Source organism: Bidens hawaiensis, unplaced genomic scaffold (assembly GCF_021521415.1).
Source record: "Bidens hawaiensis isolate Kalapana, Puna unplaced genomic scaffold, B.hawaiensis_p1.1 tig00045965_1, whole genome shotgun sequence".
Classification (NCBI taxonomy): Eukaryota; Viridiplantae; Streptophyta; class Magnoliopsida; order Asterales; family Asteraceae; genus Bidens; species Bidens hawaiensis.
In genome coordinates this window covers 645-21623 of record NW_027498178.1, presented here as the reverse complement: position 1 = coordinate 21623, position 20979 = coordinate 645, and the positions used below count along the sequence as shown (strand labels likewise).

General features: G+C 39.9%; 1 protein-coding gene across 1 annotated transcript; it reads left to right on the top strand.

Annotated features, from left to right (window-relative positions):
- Positions 1–16959: 16959 nt before the first annotated feature.
- On the top strand, positions 16960–17607 carry LOC143596024 (uncharacterized). The gene has a single exon (XM_077074905.1). The coding sequence runs from the start codon at positions 16960–16962 to the stop codon at positions 17605–17607; it is 648 nt and encodes a 215-aa protein (XP_076931020.1).
- The last annotated feature ends 3372 nt before the right edge of the window (positions 17608–20979 follow it).

Genomic DNA, 20979 nt, shown 5'->3' with positions numbered 1-20979 from the left:
TAATAAAGCTTTAAATACGCTTATAAAGTTTGATTTGTCTTATTTTTTTGTGTGTTACCACAGGTATAATGAGAAGATATATCGATCTTAAATGCCAGTAATTGCAACCATTTTCTGGTGTTGCAGATGATTATAATTCAAGAAAAGGTTAATAATGGAACTACCATTTTTTTTAAAGTGAATAAATATTTTGGGACACCTCAAAATAGAAATTTGGAGTATAGTTTTTAGACAACGGAGTATTTTTATTGCTTGCATGCTAATAGCTACAATAATAGTTTCGGTTTCATACCTAATTTGGATTTGATTTGTTTTTCAATCTAGTGAGTTTAAAATTAAAGTATTTGAAAAATTTATCATCTGTAGGTCATAACAAATCAGGTGCATATTTGGTATTTTAGAAATTTCTAATTACGGTTCAAATTTGTGTCAACAATTCACTCGGGTTAATATCAGTTTTTTTGTTTGATTCAGTATTGGTGTTTGCCAAAACATTGTAAACTACAGAATTGGATACAATACTTCCACATTAAATTTTGCAAAAAGTGTCGCTTCATATTATTTCGGGTTATTAGGAAACTACCAGAAAGAATTACTACAGCAAAACATAGTTTTGGTTAATGGGCTATATAGTTAATTCAGGTTAAATTTGCTGCTGATTGGGTTAGCTGTTAATCCAGGGGTAATTTAGGTGCAGATGTGTTTGAAATTTGTTGCATACGGGTCAATATGTTTTTTTATTAATTTATTTATTTTTTCCAAAAAAAATATAAGAACTGGTCAAATGCATTTTACTTTTTAATAGTCAAAGTGTGTATCTTGTCAAGTGATGGTTTGGATCACGGAGTCTGGTTAATTCAAAAGAAGACTCGGTATTTATATAACGGGTCACATGTTCGTTTCGGATTAGAAATTTGTAACGGGCTTTTTTGGCTGAGAAAGTGGGTCATATTGTTTTCAGACATGAAATTGTCAGTTGGTACCACATCAGTCTCAAAGTGAAAAGAAAATTTGTTAACGGGTCACCATAATTGAATCGGTTTGTCATTTATGAGATAATAGTTGTTGCTTTGTTAAATGAAAATTTTATGTTTCTCATACCACAAATGTGTACTCAAGGTGAATCCATTTTTCACTAATTTTGTTCAATGTTTTTATTTGTTCTAATTTTTTTTTCTAAATCCAAAGCTGCATATATGCATGTGAATATGTATAGATATCATAATTTTTATGATTTTGCCCATACTCACATGTAAACGAGTTGAACGAACACAAATAAGGGCATTCGTGTTTGTTCATTTTACTTTATCCGAAACACGAACACGAATGCATCCAACTAAATAGAAAAATTTTCAGCATGTTCATTCGTTAAGAAAATGAACATGTCTGTTTTTGTTTGCCAACATTCTAAACCAATTCATGCACATAAGCGAACAAGTATAAATGAACATGAACTGAACATTTCAAAGAAGAAATTCATATTCGCAAAAACTGAAGCAAAGCGGGTATTTCTGTTTGGAGCTCTTAACAATAAGATTCATCATCTCTATTTAGTAAGTGATCTTAAGTCAGAAACTAAGTTTATTTTATTTAGGGAATACATGATAATAATAATAATAAAGGTGTTAAAACAAGAATTAGAGTTTTTAATTTACTAGGGTGTGTTTGGGATTCCTTATTTTTGCCTCCTTATAATTTATAACTTATTGAAAAGTTAAAAAGGTGTTTGGGATTGCTTAATGTGTGAATAAAGAAGTTCCATAAGTCAAAAGGTTGGAACTTATGACTTAACAGATAAGTCATAACGAGGTAAGATAAAGAATCCCAAACACCCTCTTACTTTGGTAAAAGTAAAGATACTACAATTTTGAGAAAGTATGGGTTGAAGTTTTTAATCTGAAAAACCTGCTACTTTTGCACTTTTATGCACTCAATTTTTCTTTTCAATTCCGCACTAAAATAAATTGCATCCAAAAATCCAAATAACTTGCAGAACAAAGGGAAGATGTCTTGATTTCCCGTCATATAAAGATAACTAGTTTTTAGGTGAAAATTAAGATACTAACTTAAAATTTTGGTTTATATTTTAATTATTTATCATCAACATTGGTTTTTAGCTGCAAATTCATGTTACCTATGCAGTTTTCCACTGTTACTCCATTAGAAGTGTTCATTACATCCCCGGTTTACGTGTTCGTGTTGTTGATGACCTTCGTTTAGTTCACATGTTCAAAGGTAATATTTACAAAGTTTTGTTACTGATTTATATAACCTCTATGTATTCAGAAAACAAAGTAAAAAAAAGATTTGGACTAAAGGTATTTTCTGGTTAATCCAACCCGTTTAGACATGGACATTTCGAGTTGACTCGTTATCAAGGATTTCTTCAATTTGTCTGTAATGATATTTTAGTTTGATCCCTTTATAATTATTTTTTACTTGCATATTTATTTATAAATGTCCAATTTTGACTTTTGGTAGTGTAGAAACATGAAATGAATCTGACCTGATCCATGACGATGTTCCCCGGTCTTCGAGATGAACGAACCACGACTCGATCTTCTTCTCCGGTAGCTTAAGATCTGCAATGGTTTTTGGGGGTGTGGAGATGACTGCTAAGAAATCTCAAGGATCTCTTGTTTACAGACACAAAAATGGTTATGGTGGTGGCTCTTATTGAGAACAACCAACCCTTAATAAGGAGGTGGAGACCTCCTTATATAGGGAGTCTCATGGCCACCATCATGGTACCCTAATGGGCCTAGCCCAGTTAGGGTTACCTCCACTAAACCCCCTCAGCCCAATAATATTGTATTAGTCCATATAATAAAATAAGCCAGACATAATAAATTAAGGTCGTAAGCCGGGTTTAGTACCATACCCCTACAAGCCCCCCAAGTCCAGTGTTGCTCCTAGGCGTGCAAGCGTTTAGGTGGAGCGCTGGACTTCATAAGGTGTGTTAGGATATGAGGCGGTTTTTCCTCTTTCTTCGGCATTGTCTTTATTGTCTTTGAGTTTTGAGAGGTTTCCTCCATGATGGTGACATGTTGTGATCCTTATGATAATAATGGTGCACTGACATGAATAAGATATAGCACGCATCATAACAGTAGTGGCGCGGGGCCTGATAAAAGATAGAGTGCGCATCTCGATAATAATGTAATGCAACTTGCGCGCGAGGCAGCTTACGAGCTATAAAAATAATGAAGCTTGCGCGCGAGGCAACTTACGAGCTATAAAATAACGAAGCATGCGCGAGTTGCGGCTTATGAGCTATAATATGATGATAATGACTGGCCCACAAGGGCCTCTTCTACGCAGGATGACTATCCCGGCTTGTCTTCAAAATAATAATGGAGGCACAAACGGCCAGATAATAATAATAATGTCATATGTGCTTGTGCGACTCGTAGCCGAACCTGCAAAAACATATCAACTAAAAGTGGATGTATTACAAGGTTCCCATCCTCGGGCAAATTATGAGGTGTGCCCAACCTAAGTTGACGCGTGGCCGTTTGGGATATTATTAGGCTCCCGACCTTTATGTTTGGCGCGTGGCCATGTGGGATATTATTAGGCTCCCGACCTTTATGTTTGGCGCGTGGCCATGTGGGATATTATTGGGCTCCCGACCTTTATGTTTGGCGCGTGGCCATTTGGGATATTATTGGGCTCCCGACCTTTATGTTTGGCGCGTGGCCGTTTGGGATATTATTAGGCTCCCGACCTTTATGTTTGGCGCGTGGCCGTTTGGGATATTATTAGGCTCCCGACCTTTATGTTTGGCGCGTGGCCGTTTGGGATATTATTAGGCTAACATACGTTATGCGAGAGCTTTCGGTGCATGTATGGTGAAGGGTTGAGCGCGCATGCATGGCGGAGGGTTGAGCGCGCATGCATGGCGGGGGTTGAGCGCGCATGCATGGCGGGGGTTGAGCGCGCATGAATGGCGGGGAGTTGAGCGCGCATGCATGGCGGGGGTTGAGCGCGCATGCATGGCGAAGGGTTGAGCGCGCATGCATGGCGGGGTTGAGCGCGCATGCATGGCGGAGTGTTGAGCGCGCATGCATGGCGGGAGTTAAGTGCGCATGCATGGAGGAGAGTTGAGCGCGCATGCATGGCGGGGTTGAGCGCGCATGCATGGCGGAGAGTTGAGCGCGCATGCATGGCGGGGTTGAGCGCGCATGCATGGCGGAGAGTTGAGCGCGCATGCATGGCGGGGTTGAGCGCGCATGCATGGCGGAGAGTTGAGCGCGCATGCATGGCGGGGTTGAGCGCGCATGCATGGCGGAGTGTTGAGCGCGCATGCGCATGGCGGAGTGTTGAGCGCGCATGCATGGCGGGAGTTGAGCGCGCATGCATGGCGGAGAGTTGAGCGCGCATGCATGGCGGGGTTGAGCGCGCATGCGCATGGCGGAGTGTTGAGCGCGCGTGCGCATGGCGGAGTGTTGAGCGCGCATGCATGGCGGAGAGTTGAGCGCGCATGCATGGCGGGGTTGAGCGCGCATGCATGGCGGGGAGTTGAGCGCGCATGCATGGCGGGGTTGAGCACGCATGCATGGCGGGAGTTGAGCGCGCATGCATGGCGGAGTTGAGCGCATGCATGGCGAAGGGTTGAGCGCGCGTGGAACAGATCTGAATATCCACATCAGGTAGGTTTTATGTAAAAACCAACAGATCTGAAAGGATTTATAGATCTATGAATATGAAAGGTGACTATTGCTCAAACGAACCCAGATCTGAAAAAATCATAACTAGATCTGGTATATTTCACTTATAAAACACACAGATCTAAGGGTTTTCCCCAAAGTTTGGTGGTATTTCTTCTTGTATATTTCCGGATCTAGAAATATTTTCAGATCTACGGATTTTTGGACTTCCATAGAACAGATCTGAAAGAAGAAATCGTAGAACCTAGAGTATTTGATGAACAGATCGGAGGACCGAGACGAAAAACAAGACGTGGTTCGTTGCCGGTCCCACGGATGACGCCAATGTAGAAACATGAAATGAATCTGACCTGATCCATGACGATGTTCCCCGGTCTTCGAGATGAACGAACCACGACTCGATCTTCTTCTCCGGTAGCTTAAGATCTGCAATGGTTTTTGGGGGTGTGGAGGTGACTGCTAAGAAATCTCAAGGATCTCTTGTTTACAGACACAAAAATGGTTATGGTGGTGGCTCTTATTGAGAACAACCAACCCTTAATAAGGAGGTGGAGACCTCCTAATATAGGGAGCCTCATGGCCACCATCATGGTACCCTAATGGGCCTAGCCCAGTTAGGGTTACCTCCACATAACCCCCTCAGCCCAATAATATTGTATTAGTCCATATAATAAAATAAGCCAGACATAATAAATTAAGATCGTAAGCCGGGTTTAGTACCATACCCCTACAGGTAGTAAATGAATTGGTGAAAGATGGTGGAATTTCTATCAAAATAATGGCTACTAAAATAAAATGGTTAAAATATTAAAACCGAACTTCACTTAGTTGTAAAGCTTAAATTGTTAAGTTTTACTAAGTGAATATCATTTTTATGAATTTTAAATTTTGTTTTTGTTTAGGCATTGAAGTTTACTCAAGTGGCTTTTCTTTTTATGCCCATTTCAGCCCTGTTAGAGGCTGTAACGGATGTAAAGTGGTAGAATATATCGATAACATTTAGGTCACTGGAGTCTTTCTTCAAATAGATGTAAAGGAACAATGGTTGTGAAAAACAAATGGATTCTGCAATGGGACAGTGGTTGCGAAGAACAAATGGATGCAGTCGGTGTTTATTGTTTGACTTTGGATGTGATTTTGAAATTGTTTAGGACGTTGATTTGTTTAGTGTATAGAGGTATGCACAATGTTTTGCATGCCATGTAAGAATTGATAAGCTAATTGAAACAAGTAATGGGTTGTAAATTATCGTCGTAAATTATCGTCTTTGCATCACGCAGGTACTTACTAGTATGTGGTGTGTGTGTGTATATATATATATATAGGATTAGGTTCATGTGAGAACCATTTTGAAATTGAGAACTTTGAAAACCATTTTGAACCAAAAAAAACTCTTTTAAAAATATAAAAAAAATTATAAAACAAAAAAAACACGAAAATAAAAAAAGTACTAAAACCAAAAACTTTATTTTCATCCAGATTTCATAGAAAGAATAAAAAAAATATCGGTTTAGCAAAATTATACACATATATATCATACTTATTTTTTTAGTTTTTGAAGAAACACTAAGTTATCACGGCAGATTACCGATAATCTTAGGGTTAAGTAGATGTTTCCCACGAGGGTTAGGTCCGGCAAAGATGGTTATTCTTCTGATGACCTGCAAAACAGACACCGTGAGCTCGTCACTGAGAAGGGGGGGGGGGTACCTCCTTGTGACCACCCTCCGGCGTGCTTCCGCCCACGCTTTAACTTGATCAAGTGTTTGGCGGGGGAGCCTCGTCTGTTGTCTCTCCAACTGGGTATCGGTGAATCCCAGGGGAGGATTATTTACTGCACTTTCCCCGGCTTGGGTAACCGGGGTAGTGTTCGTAAAAATTGTGTACTCGCCGGTGTTCCCCCCAGTAGCTGGGGTTGTGGTTACCGGAGTTTCTTGGTCACTCGTTGGCCTTGGCACCGGAGTAACCTTAACCATCTTTCCAGAGGTTTTGAAAAAACTGAGAAAATTAGTTCTAGCTTTTATGCACGGATGGCGCCAATGAAGAACCACTAAGTGACCCTGGCAGATTACGGATAATCTTAGGGTCGAGTAGATGTTTCCCACGAGGGTTAGGTCCGGCAAAGATGGTTATTCTTCTGATGACCTGCAAAACAGACACCGTGAGCTCGTCACTGAGAAGGGGGGGGGGTACCTCCTTGTGACCACCCTCCGGCGTGAGAATCAGACTAGATTGCTCTGAATATAAATGTATATTAAGAGAAATAGCTAGAGCAGATAAGATATGTGATGGTATCAGATAGTATATGATAAGATAATGATACCGTTCCAAGGTGTTGGAGTATTTATAGCCGAAGGTAGGTTTCCAAGCAGGTACAGCCAGCTGTATAATATTCCTTTTCTACCAACTGTGGGCTACGCACGTGCCATGCTGGTGGTTGGTGGGTAGGCAGCGGCTGATAGTGACATGGCCGGCTGTGTACTATTCCTTTTCCACCAACTGCAGGCTATGTACGTGCCACGATGAGGGTTGGTGAGTAGGCAGCGGCTGATAGTGACATTAAGTACTAGAGCGTGCTGCTCGTCGTACTGTTGTCAGTGAGCTGTCACCCTGTGATTGGTTCATGGGCTGCTTTGGTCAGATCTTGTCTATTTTGTCCATACCTTGGCAGGTATAGTACAAAAGATCCTCCAGAAGCGTACGGACTGGCTCATTTGGGCGGGAGTATTCCCGCCTTGCTCATTCCTTCTTCAGGTGACATTACTGAATTATTGAGAGTTAGTGCCTTGTGCGTGTAGCCTTGCTATTAGTGCGGGTAGCCTTCCCTGATGGCTTGTATCCGCAGCTGCGGGAACAGGCGGGGTACTTCACCATTGGGAGGCTTTTCCTGCGGGAACAGCTTGCGTACTGCGCGTAAGGTCTTCATCTCTCTGAGCATGGTGGGTCCTGCGGAACCAATTGGTCTTTACGCAGACGTCCCTCTTCAAGGTGAGTCTTGCGGGTCCAACTGGGCTCTGCTGGGACCTACCTCTTCAAGTCCCCCAGTCCAATGTTCTTCTCATGAATTGTTAATAAGTGAGGTGAACTTTTTGACTTAAGCAAAGGGTTTTGAAAATGGTTTTTAGTTTTCAGGTTTTCCGTGGGGATTCTTCCTGTGGTTTTCCTAATGTCAAGTGCAGAAATTCCCGACTTTTCTGCTTGATCTTTGGGTATGATGCCGGTAGGTGTGTAACCTCCTCGCAAGTCAGGAGCGTTGAGTTTCACTTGTGTAGATTCTCCACGAGGTTTTGGTAGTTTTAGACATAGTGATCAATTATGTTAAACAACCAATTCCATCTTGGAGCTTCAAACAATCTAGTTCTCAACGTTCCCGCTATGCGGGGATGTTATTTCCCTTTGCACAAGCATGGCCCAGAAGATCCTTCTTGGTTTTAATTCCCTGCAAGTGCTAAGTATGTGAAGGGTTTCGCCTTGACACTGTACCCGCACTCGTCTTATAGTTACTTGACTTCCAAGGTATTCTTGGCTTCAATTCCCTGCAGGTGCTAAGTATGTGAAGGGTTTCGCCTTGACACTGTACCCGCACTTGTCTTACGGTTTCTTGGTTACCAAGGTATTCTTGGCTTCAATTCCCTGCAGGTGCTAAGTATGTGAAGGGTTTCGCCTTGACACTGTACCCGCACTTGTCTTACGGTTTCTTGGTTACCAAGGTAAGGGGGTATAGTCCCTCTTATTTTTGAATCTTTGAATCTTTTTGACTTGCTTTATAAACGTTATATGACTTGCTCATGCATATTATAGTTTAATTTGGCACTTGTTTTGCCTCATAAACAATATATGATTCGCTCATGCATACTTTAGTTTAACTTAGCAATTTTCCAAGTGTTTTGAATAAGTTAACCTTTCGACGCGTGGTTGTTAATAGGTTAGTGTTCAGTTTCCTCTATCATGATTGTGCGGGTAGGACCGTCACTTTCATTTAGTGGGATGACCAAACTTCACCTATAACTGACCTGCGTGAAGGTTTTCCTCATCTTTTCCTTAGAAATTTTTTCCGTTTCTTGTGTTTATGCGGGTTTTGCCGCCGTCCACACGCAACGACTTACTTCCCCACTTATTTATGCGGTGAATACCGGCATATCAGTGTTTTGAATAAGTTAACCTTTCGACGCGCGGTTGTCAATAGGTTAATGTTCAGTTTCCTCTAGCATGGTTGTGCGGGTAGGACCGTCACTTTCATTTAGTGGGATGACCAAACTTCACCTATAACTGACCTGCTGAAGGTTTTCCTCATCTTTTCCTTAGAAATTTTTGCCGTTTTGTGTTTATGCGGGTTTTGCCGCCTTCCACACGCAACGACTTACTTCCCCACTTATTTATGCGGTGAATACCGGCATATCAGTCTGGAAAGTTCATAAGTATAAATGTAAGACCATCAGCGTCAATGTGATTTGGAGAATCATTTCCATTAGAAGTGGCTCTAGGCCTTTTCTTTACAAGTTTGGAATTGATCTACATGCAGCCTGTGTAATTGAGCTCCCTTCCATGTTCTTGGGATGGGGGTGTCATCGAGCCTTTCGAGCCGATATGCACCTGGTTCGGAATCTCGTTGTTTACGCAGTATGTAGTCTCCAACATTGAAGCTGCAGTTTCATCCGTGTTTTCCCCAACTGGGGTTCTACACGCATTAGCCTGCTTAGCGTCCATTACGCCACGAGGTGAGTGAGTTTCCCATTTCTGACGAATGCTTCGACGACGTCCTTCAAGGATACGCATTCCTCCGTGGTATGGCCTTTTGTCCTGTGGAAGTCACATGATTTGCTCTGATCAGCGTTGTGACGCTGTCGGATTATTGGAGTCTTTGGCCATGGGAGCCTCTCGGTGGCAAATATTTCGGTGACGCTTTTGGTGAGTGGCGTCCATCTGGAGTTCCGGTTCGACGACTGCATGTTATCCCTTCCGCCTAACCGAGGGTGCGAGCCGGATGAGGTGTCAAAGTTTACCCTTGACTGCCAAATACCAAGCTTCCTCTTTTTGTTTTGTCGGGCGGTAAGGACGTTGTTTTCTCTTGTTTTTTGAGTGTAGAGGTTTGTGCTCTGGGGAAGATCTCTACCCAGTTGCTTTTCCGTTTCCGCGAAGCGTTTAGCTGCTGTCATGATGGCATCCCACGTGGATGGCATGCCATCTTTACCCGTTAAGGTGCGGATGAGCTCTGGGTCTTCCGCGCCCTGGATGAAAGCAGCGCGGATAAGATCTTCGCTAATAGTGCCCAGACTTAGCTTCTTTGAATTGAAGCGCGTGATGAAGTCTAGTAAAGACTCATCTTCCTCTCGGATGCAGTTGAGGATCGTCCATTGCTCTTCGGTATACTTTCTTTGTTGACTGAAGTGTTGGCTGAACTTTTGCTGGAAGTCTGCCCAATCGTAGATGTGGTGGACCGGTAGACGGTCGAACCACGCTCTGGCTGCCCCAACAAGCGTCATTTGGAACATGTAACACCACGTGGGTTCCGTCCAATTGCTGATGGTTGCCCCCGCTATGAATCTGTTCAAATGATCGTCTGGGTCAAATATACCATCATATGTGCCTATGTTGGACATTTGTTTGGCACTTTTTGGGGCAATTGCTTCCGCAATGTCCCTTGCAAATTTGGACGTTCCCGCATTTACAACAGTTGGTCTGAAGGTTTTAGAGAAGTCACGTGGGTTTCCACCCGCGTTTTTTGGTTTAAAGGTTTCTCCAAAATTTCTTCTGTGGAAATCTGCTTGTTTACGCTTCCCTTTCGCCCTATGGCGCGGGTTTGCGTCACTGTCAGATTCTTCCCAATCTTTATCATACTCGCACTCATTACTCATGTTGAGCTGTTGTCGAGTGCTTCCGAATTCGTCAGCCTGTTGGAGTGAACGTAAGCGTTCATCCAACTCAGCTTGGAATTCCTTCTGACGTGCTTCCGCCCACGCTTTAACTTGATCAAGTGTTTGGCGGGGGAGCCTCGTCTGTTGTCTCTCCAACTGGGTATCGGTGAATCCCAGGGGAGGATTATTTAATGCACTTTCCCCGGCTTGGGTAACCGGGGTAGTGTTCGTAAAAATCGTGTACTCGCCGGTGTTCCCCCCAGTAGCTGGGGTTGTGGTTACCGGAGTTTCTTGGTCACTCGTTGGCCTTGGCACCGGAGTAACCTTAACCATCTTTCCAGAGGTTTTGAAAAAACTGAGAAAATTAGTTCTAGCTTTTATGCACGGATGGCGCCAATGAAGAAACACTAAGTGACCCCGGCAGATTACGGATAATCTTAGGGTCGAGTAGATGTTTCCCACGAGGGTTAGGTCCGGCAAAGATGGTTATTCTTCTGATGACCTGCAAAACAGACACCGTGAGCTCGTCACTGAGAAGGGGGGGGGTACCTCCTTGTGACCACCCTCCGGCGTGAGAATCAGACTAGATTGCTCTGAATATAAATGTATATTAAGAGAAATAGCTAGAGCAGATAAGATATGTGATGGTATCAGATAGTATATGAGAGTATATGATAAGATAATGATACCGTTCCAAGGTGTTGGAGTATTTATAGCCGAAGGTAGGTTTCCAAGCAGGTACAGCCAGCTGTAAAATATTCCTTTTCTACCAACTGTGGGCTACGCACGTGCCATGCTGGTGGTTGGTGGGTAGGCAGCGGCTGATAGTGACATGGCCGGCTGTGTACTATTCCTTTTCCACCAACTGCAGGCTATGTACGTGCCACGATGAGGGTTGGTGAGTAGGCAGCGGCTGATAGTGACATTAAGTACTAGAGCGTGCTGCTCGTCGTACTGTTGTCAGTGAGCTGTCACCCTGTGATTGGTTCATGGGCTGCTTTGGTCAGATCTTGTCTATTTTGTCCATACCTTGGCAGGTATAGTACAAAAGATCCTCCAGAAGCGTACGGACTGGCTCATTTGGGCGGGAGTATTCCCGCCTTGCTCATTCCTTCTTCAGGTGACATTACTGAATTATTGAGAGTTAGTGCCTTGTGCGTGTAGCCTTGCTATTAGTGCGGGTAGCCTTCCCTGATGGCTTGTATCCGCAGCTGTGGGAACATGCGGGGTACTTCACCATTGGGAGGCTTTTCCTGCGGGAACAGCTTGCGTACTGCGCGTAAGGTCTTCATCTCTCTGAGCATGGTGGGTCCTGCGGAACCAGTTGGTCTTTGCGCATACGTCCCTCTTCAAGGTGAGTCTTGCGGGTCCAACTGGGCTCTGCTGGGACCTACCTCTTCAGTTTTATACATGTTATTCTTTATACACAAATGTACAATTAAGATAAATGATAATGTACATATTTGTACATTATGTAAATCGAGATTAAATACAATTATACATATCTGTATAATTAGATTTTTTTAAGAAACCGAGATGAAAAATAAATATTTTTGGTTTTATTACTTTTTAAAAATTTTTATTTTTTTTCGTTTTATAATTTTTAAAAAATATTTTTAAAGAGGTTTTTTTGCGGCTAAAAATGGTTCTCAAAATTATTAATTTCAAAAGGTTCTCTTAAGATCCTCACCCTACACACAGACACGCGTAAGGGTGAGGTCTAGAGATAATTCCTCTTAAATAGAGAACTAATAAAGAATTATTTTTAACATTTTTAAGAAAAATATTTTATAAGTTTTTTTCTTTCCTCCTAATAAGTTAGTGTTCCTAAAAACCATGTCGATGTAGTGCATATGTGCAATAATGTGTATTGTATGTATACAATAGTATTTTATTATATATAATACAACATAATTGCACTATACAATACACGCTATTAAATATACACAAATACAACACTATTTTTTGTACGCAACACACACTATTGCATATATGTAATATAACACTAATGCAAATATGCACTATATCACTTTTTTTTTGCATATCATATAACACTATTGCACATATTAAAATACACACTAGTGTACATATGCAACAATAAAAAGTCGATGCATTGTATATGTGCATCACAACGAGTTATATATATATATGTGTGTGTGTGTGTGTGTGTGTGTGTATACATAAGGGAAAGATCTTTTGAGAACTTGATAAGCTGTAAGAACTTTAAGAACTCAATATGGACCACATAATTAATTAAATAAGTACTGAATATGTGGCTGAGAATAAAGGTGATTAAAAAATTAATCAGGAGAGAAAAGATGTTGGGATGATAAAATGGCTTAAGGAAGATTGAAATCTTCTCAACCTCTCTGAAAATGGCTAAGTATGGACATCGGGCACACTTAGGCTTCCGAGCAAGCCTTTACTTAAGTCTAGCAGGGTATTTTGCCTTCCGGGCAAAGTTATCTTCTTGAAGTCTTCTTTAGTGACTATCCGAGCAGGGTTCACTATGTCTAGCAAGGTTGTTCTTCATATTCAAGCAAGGTTTGCTTCCCAGCAAGCTCTTAGCTAAACCAAGCTTTTAAAGCCAAGTACTTTGGAAGATCTAGCAAGGTATTCATTAATAAATAGTGGTCCGAGTATGCTTGAAGAATGTTGATAAAGAATTATCTTAAGGACTTTGTCGGGCATGGTTCAACTCCGAGTAAGCTACAGTGCTACCAGCACATTTAAGTTTGCTAAATAAGTTATTCTTTAACAAGGAGTTGAAGGGATCTCTAAAGAAAAAGTTTGCTCGTTATATCATATTGGGCAAAGCTTGCTATGGTCAAGAAGATTGAAGTCTGCTAGGTGAATATTTTCTAAAGGAAAATATTCTAAGTAAAGTCTATCCGGAAAACTGTTCCCCGGCACCTTTGGTTACCAGGTCTGCTCGAAGAAGACAAAAGCTACAAAGCTTACCCGAAGACCTGTTTTACACTTAGAATCTTTTGTAATTTGATTTACTGAATATGTATCATTAATTAGGGTTTCTAGAATGGAATGATAGCTGTCAGGTAGGCCTATATAAGGAATAATTAGGGCATGCTTAAAAAGCGACGGACGTAGACATATTATTCCTGACATTGATATTGACGGCCTCTCTTGAATACGACCCGGCAAAACATTCCCTTTCTGTAATCCTGATTGATTCCCGTTTGTATTCATATTACTATAAATGGAAATCTTTTGAGTAACAGTCAATGTTTGTTTGCATTTGTATTTTTCAAGCAATAGATATAGTGTTAGTGATTCTGCCATTAACACGATATCTTTCTTACCTTTAAATAGCAAGTCTTTAACCTATCTTGTCAACACCTAACGGTGTGGGTTGTGACAGTGGTGAAGTGATCGATATAGTGGAGGACCGACAAGTGGTATCAGAGCTTGTGTCTTGATATTTGGGTAAAGAATCATTGCTTGTTGTTGATGTCACACCCTCAAAATCCACTAACGGAGTTTTACCGTCAGAGGGTGTGAACTAACAGGATTGGAATCATTAGTTACAATCAAACCATAAATAAAGTTTTCAAAACACAAAAACATTTAAGTGTAAATAAGTACGGAAGCGTAAAACCATAAGCCAAGCGTTGCGTCACGCAGGACGACTTAAAACCCAATAACAATAGTTTAAAACAAGTTTGCATAAACAGTAACGTTCAAATTAATGCATGATCCTATACCGCGCGCCCGCCTCGGCTACCTGAGAATAACATACTAAAAGTGTCAACACGAGGTTGGTGAGTTCACAAGTTTATATAAAATAAAGCGTTTAGCGTTTTGCGTTTATCGTTTTGCGTTACCAGATAGTGTTAAATCAATTATATATCTATAGGTAGCTAGCCTATAAAGCAAGTATTACTAAGTGTTCGACACCGAAGCTGACTGTTTATCATGTGCCTTGCCACCAGGTCTATCCCGACCATGGTAATGTGTTTAGCCAAGATTACACCCACTCGACCTCCAGTCGAGCTTAGCGTTGGGTGGGGTTTGTCAAACCCAGTAGTACTACTCAACAATGACTCGCTATTTTCCAATACTAAACGGTTCGATGTGTGAAGGACTTCAATTATTTCGTTTGCCACTTAGCCTTTACAAGTGATATATAATTTCATAACAAAATCTAAAACCGTTTCGGAGTATGTTATCTCCCCCAAGTGAAAAGCGTTTAAAAAGTTTTAAAGGGGAAAGTGAAACTCACTGTTTGCGAAGAATTCCAAAAACAAGTCACCCAAGTGATGCGCGTCACAGAAAAACTCTCGCTAGCGTTCTAAAACAACAAGGAGATTTTCTAAGTGTCGGAACTATTATCGAGTCTCTAGACTCGGCACATAATACCTATGCACAAGATACGTTTCGTGTTTCGTTTGTGAATCGTGTGTGTCTCAACAAGCACATTAGTGATACGTTACGTGTGTGAACAACTATTTACATGTCAAGTGTTAATGGTGTACATTACTAGCAATTATTCCCCGCAAGGGCAATTTGGTCAAAACATAACAATTATCTAGCAATTAGCACGTTTCATGTATTTTCACAAAGTTTAGCAGCTAGTTTCATCAAGACAGAATTCTACTTGAAAGATCTTTCTATCCAACAGATCATAGCATCTCAATTAATTTACCAAAAATCGTCACAAAAGCATACATGAGTTAGGTTTCCAGAACATATTTATTGTATTTTTATTCTACATAGTTTACTCATAATGATCAAAACATTACAACAAACTCACAGCAGTCAAATTTATGCGCAATAGAATGTTATTCATTATCCCCGTTAAATGAAAATTCCAATTAATACAAGACCAATTGGGTTAGGTTCTTAACTCAACAAGTTAACTTCCAGAAGTGGAAGCAACCCATTTGGTCTTGTAGTTCATGAGATATGCTAATTACAAAACAACTTAACAGCAGGTCTCACAACTCAGATTTGCACTTCAGTTTTGTAAAATCATAAAGATTAACTTTTACTCGTCCAAAAATTACAAACTTAGACTTTATAGAAACTAGACTCATTATAGTACCCTGTAGTGTTAACAACCTCAGCCAATTTCCACATTAACAATTAGTTACAGTTGTCTAAACATAACTTACAATCTGTTCAGTACCAGTTTTGACCATTAATCATATTTAAATCGTTTGAGTAACCAAAACACCTCCAAATTAGGCGTGGTTGGACTTTCTGAAAACTAGACTAAGAGTACTACCTTGTAGACTCATAATTAGCTCAGTTTGCTTAAATATTCAATAAGTTACATGTCGTTCAAGTTTAACAATCACTGCTGTCAAAACTCAGCAAGCACAAACAATCGTCTAACATGCATCCTAAGCATACGACATATCTCAAAACATGTAACGAGCATAATAAATCACAAAAATCAGTAGTAACCCTCTAGGGTTTACAAACCATCAATGATTCAATAATCTTTCACCGTTCAAAATCACATATGATCATCAATATCAATAATTAACACATAATCAATCATCATCTAATCAAAATTACACATGCAAACACTAAATACATGATTTACAAAGTTAGGGTTTCATGTTTATACCTTAAAAACGCAGAAACAACCAAGGGAAACGTGAGAGATGCTTAGAAACGAGTGTAGGATGCTCCGATTATGAAGAACAAGATCAAAACAAGGTGATATGTGTGTGTGTGTGGGCTGCCGATCGCAAGGGAGAAGGGGGGGGGGGCTGCCGTCGGGTAGAGAGAGAGAAAGGGAAAAGAGTTAGGGTTTAATATTATTATTAATAATAACATGTTACACATAGGTCCCTCAACTCTTTAGTATTACTTTTCTAGCTTAAATTAACTCGTTTGCATCTTGAGTTAGCGTTTTATACTATGTTATCACATAACACATAAGTCTAACACATAATTATCACATAATTATTGTTTTGATGTTTTTCGTTTATTCACCAATGGTTTGCGTCAACTCGTTTGCTTTTCGGTGCAATCCCGAAAGACTACATATGTAGTGATTGTCAAGCGTCATTTAAAACCTTAGTTTAAATGTAATGAGATGTGCGTTATAGATCCAGTGATCTTAAGTTTGAATTGACGGAGTTTGAGTTAACGGAGTTAACCTGAAATTGACGAGTGTCACAGTTGAAGATTTGAAGATGAAGAGTGACGTCAGCTGAAGCACTGTTTCATTGATCCGTGACGTCAACAACACTGTTTTTCTTCCAGATCTACAACTTTTGGTGTCTTCTGTCTCTCATTTACATTAAAGTTTGAATTTTTATTTGAGATATTGCTCTTACTTGACCAGATACATCATATATGAGGATTTCATCCACAGATCTGATTGTTTTTCAAATGAATTTTAAGAATTTGTTTAGGTTTTTCAACTTTTGTCATTAAAATATTCTAAAAATCACAAAAATATGTCCGGTTACGAGGAGCAGGAAGTGTCTAATGACAAGATTCCTAGGTTGTATGGGCAGGAAAATTTCATCAAGTGGAAGGTACTATTTGAAGCTGTTGTTTGTTATAATGATGTTGAAATGTGGACCTCTATAAAAAACAGACCCTATGTGTCTGAAGGAGCAAACAACACTCCGACAGTTGCTGCACGAATGAAGAAGGTGGATGATAGAGCACTGGCCATGTTAAAACTGGGTTTGTCTTGGGAGATCCTCACTAAAGTTGCTCACCATCAGACTGCAAAGGCAATGTATGATTCCATACTTGAAATGTTTGAGGGCAACACTGAACTTAAGAATATAAAAAAGGAAAGACTTAAACAGCAACTTGATCGTTTCAAATACAAAGATCGTGAGAGGCAGAAGTCAGTACTGGAGAGATTTTTGGCTATTGTAAATGAGATTAGAACAACTGATTATGTTGTTTCTGACTATGATTTGAATACGAAGCTTTTGTCATCATTGTCAAAAGAGTGGTATACTGCAAGCAAGTTCATAACGCAAAAACCAAATTATGACACACTGATACTTGATGATGTGATTTGCTTTCTTCAAGCCGCTGAAATTGAAATGATAGAAAATGAAATGATCAGGGAAGACAAGCCTTGATTCCAAGTATAAAATGCTCTTATTGCTTCAATGGGCAATTTGTCTACCAAGAACCAATAGCAGATCCCTATCATTGAAGAACCAAGTGAGCATGGTGGTGAAAACCCAAGAGGATTTGTAGCTGGGAGCTCAAGTAATCCAAGGAAGTCAGTCATGGTTTAATGTTCAGCTTATTGATGATGACACTTCCTCAATGGCAAGTGGGCATACACCTTTTGTTGGTGGAAGTGGAAGTCAAGAATCTGATTACGAAGCATTATTCTCAATGTTCACAGACTCATATAATGCTTTTTGTAGCCAAGAATATGGTTCATACTAGCATTGTTCAAGATGATTTAGAACAGATTGATGCTGATGATCTTGAAGATATGGACTTGAAGTGGCAGGCAGCAATGTTGGCTTTAAGAAGTAAGAGGCTGTATAATAGGACTGGTAGATCCCTTCTATCAGGTCCTAATGAAGAATTGTGTTTGACAAGTCAAAGGCCATTTGTTATAACTGCCAACAACCTGGACATTTTTCCAGAGAATGCAATCTGCCAAGACAGTTTACCAACATTCAAAGTCAGCAATTTCAGTCAAGAAATCAGAACCAATTCCAGAACCAGCACCAACAAGGACAGTCAAGATCATACAACAACAATTTCAACAATAATCCCAACTTCAACCAGAACTACCAATAGCCCCAACAGAACAATCAACAAGTTGTCCCCCAAAACCAAAACTACCAAAGAAATACCAATCAAAGCCCTCCACATGCTCCCAACAACAACACCACCAACAGAAACAACACTAGTCAGCCCAAAAATCAAGGAAATGTTGCACTGGCTGCTAACCAACAAGATGGTAACTTTGACTGAATTAATCATGAAGATGACATAAGCAAAGCAAATGTGGCATTGATGGCTCAGATAACAAATGAAGCATCTTCCTCTTCTTCAACACAGGTACATTCAAACTCAACACCTGAATTACTTGAAATCATTGATACTCTTAAGTTGAAGATAGGAAAACTGGAAAGTGAATGCTTTAGAAAATAGAGCATAATTAATGCGTACGAGTCAAGTGATCTAGCATATGAAGATAGAATTAAGAGCCTAGAAGAAGACTGTGTGGACAGCTACAGAATGTAATCAGGGTATGTCACAGATTTTGAAGGATTGCAAAGAATGGTAGTTGAGGAAAAGGTGTATACCAAACTTCAGGTGGAAAATGAATTTTTGAAAAACGTCGTCTCAACTGGTAACATATGTGGTATTCTGAACAAGATTAAAGAGTAAGATAAGTATAAGGCTATGCCTGCACCATTAAATGACAACTACTCTTTGAAAGTTGACAAAGAGAAAAGGGAGGCATACCTTAATCAGTTCAGAGATGTCTTTCAAGACAAATTGGAATTTATTGATAACTACAAAATGGTGGAAGTAAGAGAAGATGGAGAGTTTGTTTTGAAAGAAGATGTTAAAGATGATAAATCAGTTGGAATTCAAGTCTCTAAGGATGACTTTGATGATGAATGTTTGAATGTGGATGATTTGGTTACAAGTGATGAAAGTTCAATAGATTAAGGTGTCATGAACAAAAGAAATGGAAAACCTGACTCAATTGACCAACTTCCATTGTTGCCACCTGCTACAACAAATATGAAAAAACATTATGAGAAGATGAGAAGAGAACATGTGTCAATTGACATATGTGAAGGTTCAAAAATGTCTAAGGTTGCTTACAATGCAATAAAGCCACCAAGCAGGGAAGTGTTGAGAAAAATCAAGATTAACAACGAAAAGAAACCAAAGGAAACTTTCTCAAGTGATGAATTAATCCCAATATACCCTGTTTTCTATAGTCAAGAATTATTTGACATTGGTGAGGTTGAAACTGTTGAAGAGTATGAGAGAAGACATACCAGGTACAAAGGAAGTCTGGATGAGGTGCCTATAAAGATGGAGAAAATCAAATTTGTGAAAGGCAAAGTTGATTGTAAAGATATCAAGATTGAAGAGTTTGTACCATTTTCAATTGATTTTGATGGGCTTAAAACTCAGAAGACTATCGGTATAACCCCCTAGACCTAGTGGAAGGTTCAAAAAGGGAGTTTCACATGAAAAATTCAAGGGAAAAGTGAGTATGGACATCACACAGATTCCTGCAATGAAAGGTTTACATACAAGCCAGTTTTTGTTCCAAATGAAGCCAAGTTTGGGCAAGACTTTGGTCTGTACAAGAAGAAGTATGATGAATACTTAAGCAAAGGGAATATGTGTGAGAAAGTAAAAGAGAAAGGTGAAAGTTCAAATGCTATGAAGAATGAAAAGGTTATTGTGGTAATAGAAGAAACTAGCAGAAAAGATGTGAGAGATGAATCAAATGAAAAGGATTATGTGGTACAAGAATGCAAAAGCATAATTCCTTATGTGAAAACACCAAGCCCAATTGATAGTGGCTATGAAACATATGAATTCAAATGCAACAGTTGTCCGTGTCACTGATGATTTGCAAGTTGATTCAGCTTGCACTTCATTACAAAACTGATCATTTTTTCTTTGATATGTGTAGGAACAGTCCACATAAGTCAATGAAGTATGGTATATGGACAGTGGATTACTCAGGCACATGACATGTGACAAGAGGTCACTGGTGAACTATGAAGAGAAGTTTGAAGGACCAGTTGCATTTGGGAGTAATGCGAATGGTGGAAAAATTGTTGGGAAAGGCATTCTAACCAATGGCAAAGTGTCATTTGACAATGTGTTTTATGTTAAAGGATTACAAAATAACCTTTTGAGCATTTCCCAAATGTGTGATAAAGGTTATAAGGTTGGTTTTGATGATTCACACTGTTTCATCCTCAAACCTGAATTTGTAATTCTCCTGACATGATTGGCTCCAAGGAATGGCAATCTGTATGAACTGAATATGAAAGAAGCTGTTTCTAGATGACGTACCTGTTTTGTTTCCAAAACCACTGAAGAATAATCTAAATTGTGGCATAAAAAGCTTTGACATGTCAACCTAAAGAACATGAACAGACTTGTGAAGGGTAAGTATGTCATTGGTTTACCCACAAGAGAGTTCAAACTAGAAGACAAAATGCATTTCTTGTCAGAAGGGAAAGCAGCACAAGTCATCTCACAAAACAAAGCTCATAAACTCAATTTATCAAGTGCTTGAAATGCTTAATATGGATTTTTTTGGTCCTGTGAGTGTACCAATCATTGGTAAAAAGAGATATTGTCTGGTTATTATAGATTATTTTTCAAGATTTACTTGAGTTTATTTCCTAAGTACCAAAGTTGAAGCTGCTGAGTTGATTGAAGGATGTGCAACAATGGTTGAGAACCAATTGGCTGCAAGGGTAAAGGTTATGAGAAGT

What these genes read in the sequence shown, in the direction of transcription:
- LOC143596024 (XM_077074905.1), top strand. Translation starts at nt 16,960, where the DNA reads ATGTCCGGTTACGAGGAGCAGGAAGTGTCTAATGACAAGATTCCTAGG.